This window comes from Pezoporus flaviventris, unplaced genomic scaffold (genome assembly GCF_033815535.1).
Source record: "Pezoporus flaviventris isolate CSIRO_AGI_PZ_B2104156 unplaced genomic scaffold, CSIRO_AGI_Pfla_v1 ptg000031l, whole genome shotgun sequence".
Classification (NCBI taxonomy): Eukaryota; Metazoa; Chordata; class Aves; order Psittaciformes; family Psittacidae; genus Pezoporus; species Pezoporus flaviventris.
Window position 1 is genome coordinate 7,470,122 of NW_026892579.1, and position 18,275 is coordinate 7,488,396.

Sequence of the window (18,275 nt, forward strand, 5' to 3'; positions counted from 1 at the left end):
AAACACTTATTGAAACAACCCACGGGGTGTTTAGTAGGTTTAGAGGAACAGACCTCTCTAATGTATTCATTAGTGATTGAAAATAAGCTGCTGCTTAATAAGGAGCCAGGGACCAAGTGTAAAGTTTGAGAAGCTATTCAAAAGCATTGCTGTCAAACAGGAGCTTGGCTCTGATCTCTGTCAGAAAAGCAGCATCTATATAGTGCTCCTAAATTTAAAGAACTATATAAAAGGTTGATCTCTTTCCATTTTTTTTGTGTTTTTTTTTTTTTGTTTTTTTGGTTTTGGGTGGGTTTTTTTGGGGGGTTTGTTTTTTTTTGTTGTTGTTGTTGAGTTTTGTTTGTTGGTTTTTGTTTGGTTTGTTTTTTTTAGTGAAACTGCGTTATTGTGTCAGCGGGGTTTTAATCTTAATTTTCCTGTGTTTGTTGATACATTTTGGAGTTAGTGGGAAGGCAGTTTGGTTTGTCATGTTTAAAATTTTAAGAACCTGAGAGTAAGCCGCAGTAGCTCTCAGATATTGCACTCTGCTGAATAAGAACCTCATACACATGCTTAATTATAGGGATTTTTTCTTTTTCTTCCCCATCGACTCTGTGCAGAATATTCTCGCTGAATAGTGCCACAATGGACACCCTGCCATTCCCCTACTTAATGAGCTACTTCTCACACAAATAGATTTCAGAATAACTGGGCACAGATGTTTAGGTGTCTGTTTTGGTGGGGGTTTTTGCCCCAGAAAACGATTGTCAGTCTTCATTTTTGTTTCAGCTTTCAAGCCTGTTGAAACGGCAGCATTCCTGTCATTGCAAACGTTATTCAGCCGTGTGAACTGTGACTCATTCCGAAAGATTACGCGCATTTCCCTCCCCAGTGTGCACATGTCCTCCTGCTGTTAGCTGTTTGCAGCCTGCTATCTGCAGTCGGTGGGTCAGGGGTACATGCTGCTGCAGAGCTTTCTTGCTAGCTTGCTCCAGCCTTGTGCTGTACACAGTATAGGAGCCCATGTTTCCTGCAGGCAGCAAGTTTCAGGATGGGAAATGCTACTTTCATATGCTTCTGGGGAAAAAAAAAAGTCTCTTTCAGCATCTCTGTACAACATAAAAAAAACCCAACAAACTAAACAAAACACGCACAAAAAAGACCCAACCAAACAAAAAGAAACCAAACCAAACTAAACAAAATCCCAAACCAACCCAAAGAGCAAACCTTAAAGATACAATAAACCTCATACAGCCCTCCTGGTTCACATTTACTCCAGACTGTGTTTACTTAGGCTGCAAAAATACCAGTTCATGATACCAGCTCAAGGCAAACTCATCAGGTCTGGTGTCCTCTTTGAACATCTTTCTTTTCTAGTTTTGCCTTCTCTTTCTTTCCTGCGTTCCTTTCTGGTGTTGGAGGATCCCCACTGTCACCACTCCTTTTCTCCTGGTGCTGCAGACCAGTCCTGTCTGGGAGCTCAGCATCCCGCCCCTCTGATCTGCCTCCATCCTCTGTGGTTAATTGCCATTTCCTGTATGTTTCCAGGGCTTCTTTTGAAATAAGGTCCTGTGAGAATCGGAATGGTGTTTCTGTTTGCATGTTACTGAACGGTGACATGAACCCATGCGGTAAAAACCTGATCTTGTTTGTTGTGGAAGCTCAGTTAATTGGGGATGATTAAAGGGAAGCTTGATAGTACCTGCCCAGACATGGAAGTGAGTTATGGCACCTGAAGAAGAAAAGCCATGAGGAATCAATCTTAATTTAGTACAGTTTAACACTGTGCTTGTATTTTTATCTACTTCAGGGCAACAGATAACGTGTCTAAGCTTCCTAGTGTGACAAAAGGAGGCACAACTTGGAGAAGGTGGCACAAACGAGAGCACAGAGCCCTGTTGCTCTGCAAGCACGTGCTGAAAGACCTCTTCTGTCCCACTCTGCCTATGTGGGAAGTGTTGCTGGAAAAGCTGTCAGGATCTCCAGGGTTCAGAGCTGAGGGGGCTCGCAGGGAGTGCAGAAAGCATCCACCAAAGCTGCTTCCTACTGGCTAAGAAAATAAGGAGTGGTAGGGCTCCGGGCAGCCACACTGACCTTTTTTTTTCTGTAAAACAAGGAATTCTGGTGTATCTTGTCAGGCAAGTGTTGGACAGGAAGAGGACTTCTGTCAAAGACTGCAAAAAGTTGGCTCTTCCATCAAATCTAGATTTTAAGAATCAGATTGTTTGCAGAGGTTTCTTTGGTGATTTGTGTTTGCAATCCAAATTCTTGTTTCAGTGGACATTCAAGCAGAGATACGCAATAGATATAAAATTATTTCACTGTTTTGCTAGAGGATTTAGTTATTCAAATCTTGGTTTTCTCCATGTGTTTCTGCAAGCCAGGGCTTACTTGGGTGTCCTAGAATAACTGTGTTGACATATGTAGCCTGGATGAAGAGCCCTTTCTTGCTAATTAACCTACATCCGCTTTCAAAGCTGATCATGATAAATTATGGTTAGATGCTCTTTCACCATAGTTCAAACTCTTCTTTATTCTGAAACACTTTGATGTGTAGGCAAGCCCCTAGGAAACTCTTTTTGTTTGAAATTAAATCTCCTCAATTTATTTGCCCTTGCATTTTATCCTTGTACTGAGAAATGAATCCTGTTCTTTAAGGTGTTTTTTGCTTTGCCTTGCAGACTGTAAAATGGCACATAGAGCTACAACCATGGGCAAGTCCAACTCCTTCCCTCGACAATGAGGCCTTGAGGTTCCTGAAATACATTAGCACTTCTCAGGTAGGTTTTTCATTTCAGTCTCCATCTAGAAAACAGCTTGTCTGGCATGGGCTGTTCCTGCTCAGATAAGGAGTTAACCTCACACCAGACTGGTTTTGAAAATGCTTTATTTCTATAGTGTAGAATGTTAACCTAGCACTGACATTCAACATGAATGTAAAGGTCAAAACAGGGTAGAAATAATGCATTATTTCCTTGCTTTCCAAATGGGTTTGTGTCCTGACAAGTGGAGGTGAAATTCCAGACGTGGTTCTTCTCTCACAGATGTAGAAAAGTAGAGAGCACTCTGTAATGAGAGAACTGCATATTCAGCCACTCCACTTCTCAATAAGATAACCAGGCTCATTTTAACTAAAAAGGATTTATTTGAAGTTCCCAGTAAAATGAGAACAGGGCATCAGTCCCTAACTTGGACAAATCGTCCCAGTAGAATCCTTATATTTTAAGGGCAAAAATGATGACCTGGAAAATTAGTGGTTTTATGTGCTTTTTCAATGGTGACATTTCCAAATCCAGATTGTGTTGACAGATGCTTCCAGAGTTCAGCATATGTGGAAATTGGGCCATCATATCTTAATGGAGGCATCACTTCTGTACAATAGCATTTGTGCATGCATTTTGGGTAATAAAAAATGGAAAAGGTGCTGAATGCTGATAATTCTGACAGGGTGTCTGCTTTTGGTACCCAGGCCTATCAGCTGTTGAGCCATGAATGCAGATTTAGCTGCACCATTGCTTACTCTGGAGAACAGAAAAAAGCCTCAGGTGTTCATGTCACTGATATATCATTCACATATGAAATTCTTTGTTAATGCAATGCTTTCAAGGCTGAGATGTGATTCATTTGAAACACATCTAAAAATATGCTGCTCTGCTGATGGTGTGGTAACTGTGAGGGAAGCAATGTGATCACTTAGCTTCCAGTTTCTTTCCAGTGGGTACTCCTGGCTAAATCCTCAAGAAAATGACATCTCTGCCTTCACTCATGCCAGCACTGAGAGGGCAGGAGGCAACATGATGGGTATGGAGACAGCAAGAGATGTGTGTAGAGCTCCTTGTTCTGTTGTATAGAAGTTTATGCCGTGGAAACATGTTAAGCTCAAAATGCCCTTCTTGGTGACTTAATAAACTGTGGCAGATGCTGCTAAACTCCTCTCGTTGGGTCAAAGCCTACAAGGGCATCAATTAGTAGAGAGTTTATTGCTTCTGACACACTAACCAAGAAGTTTTGTTCCCAGAGTAACTGACCGTGGAGGGGAACACACAAACATAAGTGAAAACAAAAAAAGAGACAAATCCTCATTCCTGACCTGGAAGATTTTATAGATTAATAACTGGCAGGATAACACCACGATTGGTTAGAGCACTTCTGGAAATGGGATCATCTTATGTAGATGAGCATGAGATCTCATTTTCCTTGTTTGCTGAGCAAGTGTTTACTAATTACTGTGCCTGAGTTCAGCTGCCTGTCATTAGTGTAGGGTGTCTCAAACTGCTGGAGGGGGCAGATGCCACGTCAGCAGGGTCGGGTTGTATCCAGGAAAAGCTTCTTCAATGCTGGTATCTAATGATCGGAAGAACAGTGTTATTTGTACGATAGTAGTGAGTAAAAGCCCAGAACAGGATGTGAACTCAGAGCATCAGGGCCTGTAAATCATGCAACAGGCTGATGATAGTGCTGAAGGCAGAGTTCTGTGCTTTTTATTTTATTTTATTTTTAATTTTTGGTAGCAAGAGCTACTAGGTAACAAGAGCTGTTAAAAATTGCTCCAAATTCTGAGTGTTGTAATTGCTCATAATGTCATGAGCCAATTAAGTGGCATCATTGTAGAATCTTAGTTCTCTGTAGAGAGCACATTATTCTTCTGTGTCTTAAAATTAGTGCTTGTTATTGTAATGCCATTTATTCCTTGATTGTTCTGCGACTGAAGGGAAATGGGTAATGGGGTGCAGTGCAAATCATTACTTAAAACTTAGTGAATTCTGAGAGCAGCAGGAAGAGATGCTATATTAGCTTTTATGAATTTTCCATGGGAATTATGAGCTGAGCAGGAGCAGGGAGGCAGTGATCCAGCATGCAGCTTTTTGGATGTAATTCTCCAGGTAATGATCTTTCACAGCTTAAGATTGTTAAAGAATGAGAGTTTTATTTACTTATAATAAGGCACATGGTGTGCCTGACACAGCAAAGGCTGCCTTCCAGTTTTTACTCCACCCCTGTGTAAAATTGATCCATTTCTGTGGTTCTAGGTGGGGTTAGACATGTGCTTTTTAGTTTGGCTAAAACCAGGAGCTGAGCCTAGGCAGGCTGCTGTAGAGGAAGGAAGGAGCAGGATGAGAACAGTCAGTTCAGGACTGATGTGTAACCTGGTTTTGTCTCTACTAGTGTTCTTTACACCATTTTTATTGTTGGCTTTCTGGCAGTGCCAGCTCCCATCCCTGCAGCCAAGATTGGTACTAGGCCTAAAGAACAATTTTTTGTCATGATGGCTCGGCTGTGTTCCTGCAGCTCTTCTCAGTCTCTGCTTTCCTATCTGCATGTTCTCATCCTAATGCAGGTGCCCTGCAACCTCTAAATTTGCTGGCCAGGCTGTACATTGTTTGAAAAGCCCTTTGACAACCACCTGTAAGCAGGTGCTGATGCAGTGCAGCCCAGCCTCTCCTGGGCAGAAGCAGCCACAGCTTTGGTGCTTCTTGTCCCTGCTACCGGCTTACTGCTGCTGTGGTGGCAGCTGTACACATTGCACTGGCTTTCTGTTGCCTGATGTGCCCTGGCTCCTGAATGTTGGAAAGGTTGCAGCACACCTCAGCCCCATGCCTACCTTTTTACCAGACAGATATGGACAGGCAGACCTGGTGCTGCAGGCACAGGCTCCTTTGCGGGTGTCACTCACTCCACGAAAGCCATAGGTTCACTGGCTTGGTCACTGCTGTGTTTTGGCTGTTGCAGGCTGCTGCTCAGCTGCTGGCAAAGCTGACTTCACCTCTCAGTTGAGTGATTTTCGACACTTCAAGTTTTCTGAAGAATCCAGTGTGTTAAGTCCTTGCTTTTTTGTCTTTATGAGGACTTCGACTTACAGTGTTCATCCCTGCAGAGGAGGATGATTTCTCTGTTCAGTTAAGCACTTGCTTAAATCCATTTGTTGTTGGAGAGGGGATGTGTTGGGTTAATAATCAAATCCCTTCTGGAACTGAGATGAAGGATGCTTTAGATAAGGTATACAGTGTACGTTGCAGTGACACTGCAACTTGAGATTACAGGCTTGAATTGTGACATGATTTTAGCATTATTCAGGATGCAGAATCCACTCCAAGGTTTGAAAAGAAAAATAAATAATAATTTTAATGCTGAAAGAAATTTTCTTGGGAAAATTGATTTTGGATATAGTGCTAATGCTTAATTATTTGCTTTTCAAATTGCATTGCTAACTGGGGCGTTATGTAAACCTCAAATTTCACAAAGCAGAACAGATGATCAGGGAAAAAAAATCATCACATCTCCATAGCCATGTATCAGATTGACAAACAGATTTAAATAAAACCAATTAACATTTTCCTTCTTTCCGCTCTTTCCCCAGAAGGCAAATTAAAAACAAATTAAAAGTCCTACCTTAAAATGAAACATCCTTTGATTTCAACAGATTTCATGTGAGCACATGAACCTGAACAGCCTGAGAGGGCATTCTGAAACTGCAAAGAAGCCCTGGCCTGTATGTCTTGACGAGAGGTTTAGCCTCATTCATCGAATCAGAAGCAAGCAGTGCCGTCTCTATTCTCTTGGGTAAGTGCTCTCTTTAAAGACAGCAAATTGTTTCATGACACCTAGCTTCAAAAAGCCCTATAAATGCAACATAGGCTACAACAAGGTTGCCTTTTAAAATACAGACCTGTTGAGGTCTGTATTTTATATTGTACTGTATACAATTGTATTCTATACAATCTCTTTTTAGGAAACAACCTTTCTCCATGAGGGTCTTTGTTTTCCTTTGCTTTTCTAATGTTGGTATGAAAACAAGTTGCTGAATGGTGAGTGGTAGTTCACATAGGAGAAGATGGAAATTAGTGAAATAGACTGAGAAACCTACAGCATCTTCCCTGAGCAAAAATGACTTGCGTACTTATAAATCTTCATTAACTAGACCTGGGACAAATTAGTACATTTCCATATGAAGGTGTGTTTGCTAAGCACTTCAGGGGTGACATGGGCCAAAGTGATAATAAAGGCCATTGTGGCTTTATTTTACAACATTTGTAGTGTTTGTGGTGTTTACAGCTCTTGAGATTGAAGTTTTCACTCTTCTCAGAGCAAGTGCATTCACAGGTAGTGAAACCATGAGTGCAGTCTGTTTGCCTGCTATTAAAATACTGCTTCCTGGGAGGATGAGGGAGGTCATCGGGCCATGCTGGCCTTTTGCATTACCTGTCAGTGCACAGGTGTATTAGGAGAATGATTGCTGGGCTCTGGAGCTTGTGTCACACAAATCACCACATGGCTGCTGCCTAATAAAAATGTTTTTGCTGTCCTGGGAGCCAGCATAAGGTTAGAGGTGTATTGGAAGGCTTCATCTCCCTCCAAACAAAGCAGGTTATTTTTGTGATTTTGCTGCTCTGGGTTTGCAAGTGGTGGATAGCAAGGACCTGTGTCTGAATGGCATTTCTCGATGATTAGCACATGGCAGTTAATGCCAGCATTTAATGTAGAGCACACTGCAGCCAGAGGGGGTGTTGTCTGTTTAATTTGGGTAGGCATATATTTGGATCAAGCTTATGTTGAGCTGAAAAAACCAAAATCCTCAGAGGGTGAGCAGTTCTCTGGTTTTGTTCAGCTGCATTGCTCCGTGGCAGATCAATACCATGCCCCTTAGAGACAAATCACATATACAGAGAGCAAATTCCTCTCAACTATTGTTGCTTCTTATTTTCTGAATATTCTCTGCAGTCTATTTCAAATTATACTTACTTGGTTCTAATGCAAAATACAGGTTTAATTCCACTGCCTTCCCTCCACACACCCCCCACCCACCCAGTTTTTCATGTTCCTGTGAACGTTAGGAGAGACCTGTCCATGCTAAGGTTCAGATATATCTGCTTGGCTGTAGTACTGGCTAACTGCCTGAGGCTCCTAGTAGTCAGCAGGGAGAGGCGGGCACATTCAGGTGGAAAATCAGCTAAGCTAAATAACATTTTGAAGGTAGGTACAGCTTTCCTTTGATTGTAGAGGAAGTCTGAGATAATGTGGCTGCTGGCTTTAGATGTCTTGGCAATGTACCCAGAGTTTAGTAGAATTAATCTAGCCCTTGCCCTTCAAGTTACACGACCATTAATATTAGACCTGAGCTCCTGTATTAATGTCCCTTTTCCTTTTTGCTATAGACCAAGTGTGGGTTGAGAATGGTTATTTTTGTTGAATTAGCCAGTTGGCACAATGCAAAGTTGACTTCATCTGTGCTGGGAAATGCAGATTTGTCATGAGCTGACCAGCACAAAGGTAACTTTCTAATGTTTTTTAACAAACTTGAGCTAGCGCATGTATTATACAGTGCTTTGTATGTTGTGCTGGTTTAGGTATGCTGCAGGGATCCTGAATGACAGATTTGCTGTACTGATGGAACAGTAGGGCTTAGCAGAGATTGAAATTGTTGTTGGCACAACAATCATCAGACACACATGTGCAGTAAATACCCAACCATGATGCATCACATGAAGCAGCTAAAAAAATAAAAGGAAAATATTTGAGGTTAAGGAGGAGCAGTCTTCAATCCTCCAGTTTACTTCTGCAGCCTTTGGAGCACAATTCTCTCCGACTCATTTCCTTTAGTTTATGACAGGCAGAAAAGTAATCTTGTTCCAAGTAAGACAAAAATCCCCTTTAAACATTTTCGTTGTCTCATATACTTCGTAAAGAGCGAAGGGGGAGCAGCTGCTTCCAATGAGGAACATTCTCTGTAGAGAGGATGGATGGAGGACAAATGTGAAAGTTCAATGTGAGTGTTACTGGGAATCCTGAATTAAATCCGTGTATCATTAAAACCGGAACAATTCATACTGCCTAGGCATTTCTGTGGAAGAGGTTACTTGTGAATGGGGGTGAGAAGTGTCTGAAACATCTGGAGATCTTTTTGAATTAGTATTAGTTGCTTCCACTACTGGGAGGCAGCAATGTTTTTGCTTGGGTGACAGGATTTCCCAGTATGATACATAATTGCAATATGCATTAGTGAGCTCTAGTTATTAGTGCTAAATCTGCTTAGATTAAGCTAAATCTGTTACAAACACCACAGGCAGGCACTCAAGCTGGGATAATATAAATAGGATTTCACAAACTTACCAGTTAAGCTTTAGGGTCTTGCTGCAGTACTGTATAAACGCCCTTTCAGGTGGATCTTAAAATGTAGGGGCTTTAGGATCCAGGCAGGGGATGCTTCTTTTTTCCCACTCTGCAGAGCTTGGTTATCTTCCTTTGAGAAAGGAGAGGAGGAGAAACAGCACATAAAGGGAAAGGTGCGCCTTAACATGCATATTTCTACAGCTCTGTCCTGTGGTCTTTGTGCGAGCTGGAGTATCTGCAGTTATCAGGCTGGATCAGCTACAGGTGTTCCCTAGAGCTGTGCTGGAGGAGACAAAGCACCTTTTGTGCTACCTGCATGCTGGCTGCACGCCAGGATGATGTGGGGGCCAGTGTGATGTGCCAGTTCACTGCAAGCTGCAGCCCAGTGTTTATTCCAAGTGGGAGGCTCTGTGTGTTGTGACCCTCTGTGAACCCTGGGAGAGGGGACAGCCAAGAGACACTGCTCCCTGTGGTGCTGCTCTCTGTCCTGGTCAGCATCCCTGCCCTGCTGCTGGATGGGAGCAGTGCCAGCAAGCCCTTCCTTCCCACTGGCACGCAGACTAGGAGAGCCATCCCTCTGCTGCTTTGAATGCAGCACCTCTGCTCCCATTGCAGGGGACTGAATGCAACTACCGACTGTACCCAATCTCCCTTCTCCTTTACAGGAAAAATAGGTCAGTGTACTTAGCATTTTTTTATTTTGCTGTTGCTGGAGGCAGCAGCTGCTCTCTCCTGGTGATGGGGAAAGGCCTCTCCAGTCTTCTGTGTGTGAACTCCATGCCTTTCTTTTAAAATCACAGTCCCTTTTTAAGTAACACAAAACCACTCTTAGGAGACGTCATTTGTTTGCCTCTTTTCACACTGTGTTATCCCCTAGCATGATCACGTGTGAGCCAGTTCTTTTGGAGATGACCTCATTTTCTCTCCTAAATATTTGTTGTTGGTTACATCTCTCCTCAGGCATAAATTTGAGCTGTTAGCTAGAGTGACAGAAGATATATCAGCACCTTCTTCACTGTCATTATTTTTTTTCCCATTTTGCACCACTGTGAACCTCTCTTTGCAGTCCACGTGAGTCGCAGTCTGTTTGGAGGCGGCCTGAGGTTTGTCTACATCAAAAGCATCTGGTCCTCTATGTTGTACCAGCTGGTATGATTTGAAGTGTGTCACGGACACATGTGTCTGTTAGTCGCTGGTAGGCTCATCACTCTAATGCTGTAACTGTCCCCAACAATTCACATGTTCATTTCTAGCCAGCTTCTCATTCCTAAGGGATTACACTGGTCTTTGTCCATCAGTGTCCCTTTTGTAGAAAGCCACACACAAGAGAATATGTCAATTCACTTGGTTAACTTCTGAACTTTTTACTAATGTGTGTTGAATTTATTAAAAGGAAACTCCTCTCTTTTCCTCCTATGCAGCTGTGCAGGCTGGAATCATGTGAAATAGAGTTCTTAAAAGCTGTTTCTGCAAACCCTGTCTTCTGCTTTCCCAGGATGCCTGAAGGGGAAGGTGGCTGGGGAGAAGACCTTCTAATAAGGCACCATTACACTGTGCTTAGCCAGTATCACAGCAAGTGTCATACCATACTGGAAACTTCCAAAACATATGTTCTTCCAAACATTGTTTCATGAGTTGGATTCATTTTAATTTATCCGTGTGTCATTTATGGAAAATGTTTAGTGCTGGTTTAATGTCGTACCATAGTGTATCATGATTTAAAATGTATTGTGTTTTACAGGTTGATGCAAATAGATTTTAGACTCGCACCATTGCTTAGGATAATTGTGGTGTAGTGTAGCAGGTGCTCTGACAGTATGACTAACAGTAGTGCCATGTAATGGTTTGTGTATGATAGATAAATGCCATGCTGTTAGTACATAATAGATATTCTCAATTAGAACAACTTGTTGAAGTGCTGATTTAAAAGTCTTGAGTCTCTTCCCAGCACTACATGTGTGTATAATTTAGCATAATTTAGGTTAAGTTTAAGGTTTCGTGCATGATTTGAACCATGTTTGGAACAAGCTTGGAGGAGCAGGAATGAGGAGGACATCCTATTTTACGCAGTAGCAGAGGCCTGTGGTCCAGACGTGGTTATAATGGTAAATACCAGAATTTTTTAGTTCTAATGTACCCTTTGTGAACCAGCTGGCTGTAGGAAGTGGGAATATGGCATAGCCTTGTAAAGTACATCTTCTTCCAGAGATGGGGACTGAGCCCATGCCACTGTACGATGAGGCTATTAATTTTTCCTCTTCTGTGGGGTCTTTGCCAAATTAGCAGCAGTTTTCTCTGAAGTTGTGTAAAAACTCTGTTACTGTTGTGAAGGAGTCATTTTTAGATTTGCCTTTTTTATCTGTGTCTTCTTGTGCCCAGAGAAAGAGAGGCATGTCGTTCTTGTGTCAGTATTGTATAAATTTTAAATGTATTTGTTCTTCTGCTTATGGCTTGGTCATTGGAAATCAGTGCAGTGGGGACTAAGGAAAGTTGTAATCTTGTCAAGAAAAAGCAAATTGAAAATAGAGGAATATATAGAGAGAAAAATATGAATAGATGAATAATAACAGCACAAAGGGTCTAACTTTTAATTTACTTTCTTATAAATGATGTCAGCTTCTGAATTACAAAGAAGCTCTTGGGAAGGTTATCAACCTGGCTAAAAGTGGATTAGTTCTTGCCTTGAAAGGAGCTGTTCATTCTGACTGTATGCAGTATATAGCTTGAATTTTCTAGTGAGGTTAGTTCAGCCCATTCACTTTGGTAGTTTAATTCTATAAATTACCAATGTCATTAAAAGTTTCTTAAGGTCAGTTATGAATGTGACATTGGGGAAAAATAACACATGTTCCTTTAACTTTCCTTTATCTAACTACTTATTCCAAATCTTCAGTAGCTGTTACTGTTGACCATTAGCTTTATTTCTGGTTACCTCATCAGAATTAGGGTTACATTATGTTCAGTACTGTGGATCTGTCCCAAGAAGGAGCACAACAGATCTTCCACTTTGGTTCAGAAACAGAGGTGTTGGATTTTACTGTAAATCATCAGAATGTCCTAGTTCTTTTTGTGGCATTAATAGTTAAATCTTTCTGCTTTTGTAGGCTAGGCAACAATGACAACCAGTTTGAGACAAGCATGGCCAACAGTGGATGCGAGGTGCATCGCTTTGACCCCAGCATCAAGTCAGCACACATTCAGGAGGGTCGGCACCTCTGGTATCATCGCCTGTCCATTGACTGGAGGGATCCCAATCCAGCCATTGCTGCTCATAAACTTCACAGCAACACGAAGAAGCTGGGCACAATATTGAATGAATTTGGACATCAGAAGGTAAGGACTCAGGGGTCAGGTTTCTGACTGCAGGGTTAGCTGCTGGGAAAACTGCAGAGCTTCCTCCTTGCTGTCTCAGAAGTATGAGCACTTGGTAGGGTTATCTCGTGACAGCAGATCTTTTTTCAGCATTACTTGTAATGTGTTTCTTGGAGGGGTGCCTTTTCTGTCTTGCTTTTTCTATCTGCTCATGACAGCTACCTTGAGTTTAAAACACTAGCCATATACTAAATACTTCCCTCCTCCTCCCTTCCTTTTCCCTTCAACTAGCTGGTGACATTCAGTGCTAGTAATTTGAGTCCTGTGGAACTTCTGGTCTTAGCCTGAGTATGAGCACTAAGCTACTCATTCAGCCAAGTTTATAAAGAGTGAAAAAAAAATATTTGCAACAGTGATTAGAAGAGAAGAGGTAATGGATGGGTTGTTTACATTCTCAAGGTCGCTGGTCCTAACTGCAGTCATCGACAACAAAAACATCCTGTTTTGAAATTAGCAGCCATCTGTGGGCTTTTTTTTTTTTTAACATTTTCCAGTTTGTTTTTGGGGAACTGTAAAGACATTTGAAATCTTCAAGCCTCAAATAAGTGTTGCCAGAATACATTTGAGGAAGCTCCTTAGGCTGCTTTTAAGAGAGTTTTTTTGTTCAGAGGCTATACAAGCATGAATTCAAATGCTGATATACTTATTTGCCTGAAGCTAGTTCTGCTTCTCTTTATTTTTTTTTTTTAAGAAATAGACAGCCTGAGCTAAGGAGAAGCTTTTCTGTAAGATTTACAAAGCCAGCAGAGCAGTGTTTGTTTGGTTTGTTATTATAAACTGCAAGATGTCCTTTTCAGTTCACTTCTTGCTTTTCTTTAGTATTTTCTTTTGGTTCAGCTCTACTGATTGGACCGTTTTGAAGATAAGAGCATAAAAAAGCTTTTTTCTGCTTCTTAGTCATACTGTAACTATACTAGGCTCTGCATTAGTGAAACATCTGGGAAGACAGGGAGGTGGCTTTTCTTTGACATGTGCCTTAGATTGAGTGTTTTGATTTTAGAAGAATTTGTCACACAGCAAATGATTAATGACCTGGTCCAGAGAAAGTGTGAGTCTTGTGATACACCAGGCCTACTGAGAACAGTCAGTTCCCAGGTTATCATGGTAACACAGAATGATTGTAAGACCTTCTGTGAATGAGAAGAGTGTAGCTATGAATCTCAGTATATACCTTTCTGAGTGAAAGCTGTCTGACAGGAAAACAGTTGGCTCACACTAGCCAAGGAGCATAATGCACGTATTACACATGCAATCAGGCTTTGTTCTAGCTGCATACACATAGCACAGGCTTTGGTTAAGTATGTTGGCACATCATGAACACTGTATATAACCTCTTGCTCTGTTAGCATTCAGGTAGCAGCCATGTGCAAATTATGACATTAGTGAAGTCAGATGCTGACTTTATCTCAGTGAGGATAAAGCTGTTACATACTGTACAATCTTCGTTACTTGTGAAATACCTGAGTGGGCTGACCCTCCTCACATTGTTCTGTTTAGTTTTCATCATTTGGCAGGCAGCCTGAGAAGTTGTATGTCATGTAAAGACACCAGTAAACTCCAGTTTAGTAAGAGAACATTGAAGTAAATAAATACTGTGACAGTCAGTTCTGGTGAATGTGAGTGGAATGTTCCCTAGACCAAATAAATAAGTTAATTCAAAACAGTTTCACAGAATATTTTCCGAAGTGGTTTTTTTTTTTTTTTTTTTTTTTATTAGAACATGCTCTTCATTCTGTTCTTTTTAATTTTAAAAATCCTTCCGCCTACCCTCAAAGTCACTCTGTTACCACTTCAAGGCAGGAATTCCAGGCAGCTGCATTTGAACTTAATGCTTCGTTTTCTCCTTGCTTTTATTCTTTGTGATTTGGTACTTGATCCAAGACCCTCCAAGTGATTGAAACTATTTCTGCTGATGCCAGAGACTTTGGATTGAGCTCATGAAGAGAGGACAGACAAGGCCCTTCTAATTCTTGCCATTGTAGCCTTGAAAAGAAAACATGCAATTTGACAGTTTTGTGTGCAAGGGAATTGAACAGTTTGAATGGGCTTGTTTACACTCTGACTGGGATGAGAGCACACCTGCTATTCTGCAGTCAGTACTGGGACCTCATCCATAGAAAGGGAAACCCATCTTGATATTATGGCAAGAAATACAAACAGGGTTTTGTTGTTACAGTGGATTTGAGGAAAGATTAAAAGAATTGGATCTTTCTAATTGTCTGTGTGGCATAACAGTCTTCAGTTCTCTGGCGAGTGTAAATAGCCTGGAGGTAGAGGACTTATCTAGTACTATATTAGGATAAGACTGACAAAAGAAACATGTAGTCAGAGTATTTGGGGGAACTGTTAGAGTGTGAAATCTTTTAAGCCTTGGAATAATCTCCAAAGGTTGTCAGGAGAGTCCTGTTTCCTAGTACACAAATCTCAACTGAGAATTTACTGGTGTATCTTCTAAGAAGAGCAGTATTTTATTTGCCACAGGAAAGGATAAAGCTGTAAAAATTGATCCTTCTCATCTTCCCTCCCTTCCTTCCACCATTTTTTTTTCTGAACATGCACAGTTTGTAGCACACTGCTGATGAACAGAGCAAGAAGAGGAGAAAGCCCCAGGATTTTCTGTCTTATTGCAGTGGAGTTCAACTTTGTGAAACCTTTTGCTTTCATGTTCTCTGACTACATACTGGGATGCTACAGTGCTGATGTTCCCTGTGGATTAGTGGTAGGTGGATGGGGAGCTTCTTACAGAGTTGCTGGATCATTCAGTTCAGAAGTAATCTTGAGAGGCCTGTAGTTTAATTCCCTGCTCAAAGCAAGGCCAGCTGTGAAGCCAGACCAGGATATTCAATGCTTTATGTACTCTGGTCTTGAAAACCACTGAGTTTTCCCCAAAATGGACACTGCACAACTTCTCTGGGCCAGCTGTTGTCCTGCTTGACTGTCCATCGTGAAGAAGTTTCTCCTTATATCCAGTCTGAAAGCCCCCAGTTTCAGTTTATGCCTGTTGTCTCTAGTCCTCCTTCTGTGTACTGCTGAAGAGCCTCTCTGCTGTCTTGATGAGCTCTTGGTAGGTTCTACAGACCGATCCATCATTCAAGGCCATCTCATGCCTAGGTTGAACAAGCCCCGTTCCCCCAGTCTCTCCTTGCAGGGCAAGTGCTGTAGTTCTCTACTATCTTGGTGGCTCCCAGCTGAGCTCACCTCAGTTTGCCATTGTCTGTCTTGTGGGGACCGAAACTGGATGTAGTTATCTAGATGCACTCCCACAACTTGCATTACTTGGCAGCATAGCTCAGCAGTGAATGAGATGGTTGCTTGGAAACTAATAAAGCTAGAAATGAGAATCTCAGAATGCGAAGTAAAACCTTAATTTTATCAGGAGGTGCTAAGGGGTGTAACTTTCAGTGGACTACAGGCATTCAACTCCTGCCATTCAAGTCATTGTGAGCAGTGTAGGAGACCAAACTGTGTCATTGTTTACTATGAAAAGAAACACAAGGCAGTCCTTAAGTCATGATTTTGATTTGAAGGTGTTAATTTACACTGTCTCTTCACAAAGATTATTTTTTTCCCTGTGACAACCTGGCTATCTGCTTCATGTTATTGAACAGGTCAGATTTAGGGTTTCAAAAGGAAAAACCTCCTCCCTTTCACCTGTTACTTATTACTCGACACTTCAAAACACTACACCCTGAAGCCGTTTTGATTAATAACCTCACCTCTTCCTGGGCAAGTAATTTATCACTTGCTCCTCTCCTAAAGCAGATACAATAGAGTCTATATCATGCTGCACTTACAGTTTTCAGAAGACTGGTGTGAAAGGGCAAAAATTAAAGAGAACAGATTTACCATTTTGGCTTAAAATTGGCTCTGTTTGTAGTACACAAATAAATATAAAATAAAAGCCCTGGGAGACAACTGCATAACAACTTAGTTGTGCATAGAGATTTGATTAACAAAACACAAAATTAACTGTACGTATTCAAGTTTTAGAGTAACCAAATCCATACAATTACTCTTTACCACACACGCCTCAGGACTGCAGGGACCAGAATAGTCCTTTGAACCCTTGACCCTGCCTAACAGAATCATTTAACTTTGATTATCCCTTGGAGGGGTAGACTTAGGCAAGGCACAGGGAGCCTGGGGGTTGCTGTGAGCTATGTTCACTAAAGGGCTGCTCAAGTTCAATATGTGGATGCCACTGGTGTTCATAAACCCTGCTCAGCTGCCATTTTAACTCACATAAGGTCCTCAGTATTGGCTGATAAGTGCCTGCAAACTGGTTTATGTCCTGAGGTGGAAGCCTGACCTTGGGATAAGAAGCCAGGAGCTCAGAAGCTCAGTAGCTCTTGCAGGAAGGAGCCCTTGTCACTGTTGCTGCTGCAGCCAGGGAACAGCCCCCTTAACCTTGCTGGAGCAGAAAGCTCAGATCTGTGCTTTGCTGCCTTTGGTTTAGCATCAGAAAGACCCAGTGAGACCAGATCTCTTGAATCACTGCACCATACAAATCCTTAAGTAAATGTCTGGAGTTCTGTCTTCAGAGGTCTTATTTTTTTTTTCTCTTTGCTTTATTATGCTTATTTGGGGCTTTTCTGGAGTGTCAATTCTAGAAGGAAAAATCCACCCTTCATCTGATTTTAGACTCGTTAATTTCACATCCAAATTTACTTGTGCAATCAATGATCTTTAGGCTTAAGTGGCCCTTTTTTCTGCAGCTGTTATTTACCATTCAGATATATTTGTACCATCCAGATATAGTTGTGAAGAACAGCCCTTGCTTTGGTAAGGTTATCACACTGCCCTCTCTAAGTCTTCTCCGACATGAGACATCCTCTGTTTCCCATAACATCTTACTAAGGTTTTGCTGCCCTACTGCAGCTGGAGCATCAGCAATCAGTCCTATTCAGAAGTCCCAGTGGGGTGTCTGCTAATGCTCAGGCTGTGACTGCCTTATTTCCTTTCCTCTCCTGGAAATGTCTGCACTGCTACTGCTTGTCATAGCGTTTGCTTTTATGTAGACACATCATACTGTTTCTTTGTTATATCAGTTTCTGCATGGCACAGAAGAAAGAGTTTTGTCCCGGAGCACTGTTTTTTTGAAGTGTAGATGGCTGATCCTGGCCTATTTATAGTAGAAGTAACTGCACTGTAAAGTCTCACTTTAGCACTGGATACTTTTGCACCAGGCAGATTTTGGGCAGCTTGGTTGAGTATGAGGTGTCCCGACCCATGGCAGGGGGTTGGAACTAAATGATCTTAAGGTCCTATCCAACCCTAACCATTCTGTGAGTCTATGTAATGCCATAGCTAGAAGAGCTTATAGTGTAAATAAATGTCCTGCCAGGCGGTGGAGGAGCATGGAAGTCACCTCCATTAAATTTCTGCATTTGAGATAGCTGTTGAGGTCCTCATAAACTCAAGGGAAACCATTAAGTTGCAGTTCATCAACTTCAAGGGCAGATGTTTAGAACCGGCTGGATGATGTGACCTGCACGTCTCAAATTGCCCTTCAGAAGTTCCAGTTCTTCTCTGTGGCCTATAAAGGAGCTTAGACAACTGTTTTGGGTTTAGATGTCTAAGGCTGGGTGAGGTGCATCCAGTCTTGAGTGGCTTGTCCACAGACTGTGCTCAGTATCTGTCTGCCTGAGATGCTGCCTCTACTGAACATCTGCTTGACAAGTCCTAACTTTGGGACTTGAGAGTCCTGCAAACCAGTCTCACTCCTGATTTCCATGCTGGTTGTGATAAGAGGGAGAGCGCTGGAGATAACAACTGCTAGGGTAAGCTATCCAGAAGATGTAATTTTATTTTCTTTT

General features: G+C 41.8%; 1 protein-coding gene across 1 annotated transcript in view; it reads left to right on the forward strand.

The window, feature by feature from the left end:
• METTL24 (methyltransferase like 24) overlaps positions 1-18,275 on the forward strand; it is a 47,047-nt gene that overhangs the window by 18,100 nt on the left and 10,672 nt on the right. The window contains exons 2-4 of the mRNA XM_061460104.1: positions 2,661-2,759; positions 6,401-6,540; positions 12,192-12,420. Of these exons, the coding sequence (XP_061316088.1) occupies positions 2,661-2,759; positions 6,401-6,540; positions 12,192-12,420 (468 nt within the window). The remainder of the gene's footprint in view (positions 1-2,660; positions 2,760-6,400; positions 6,541-12,191; positions 12,421-18,275) is intronic.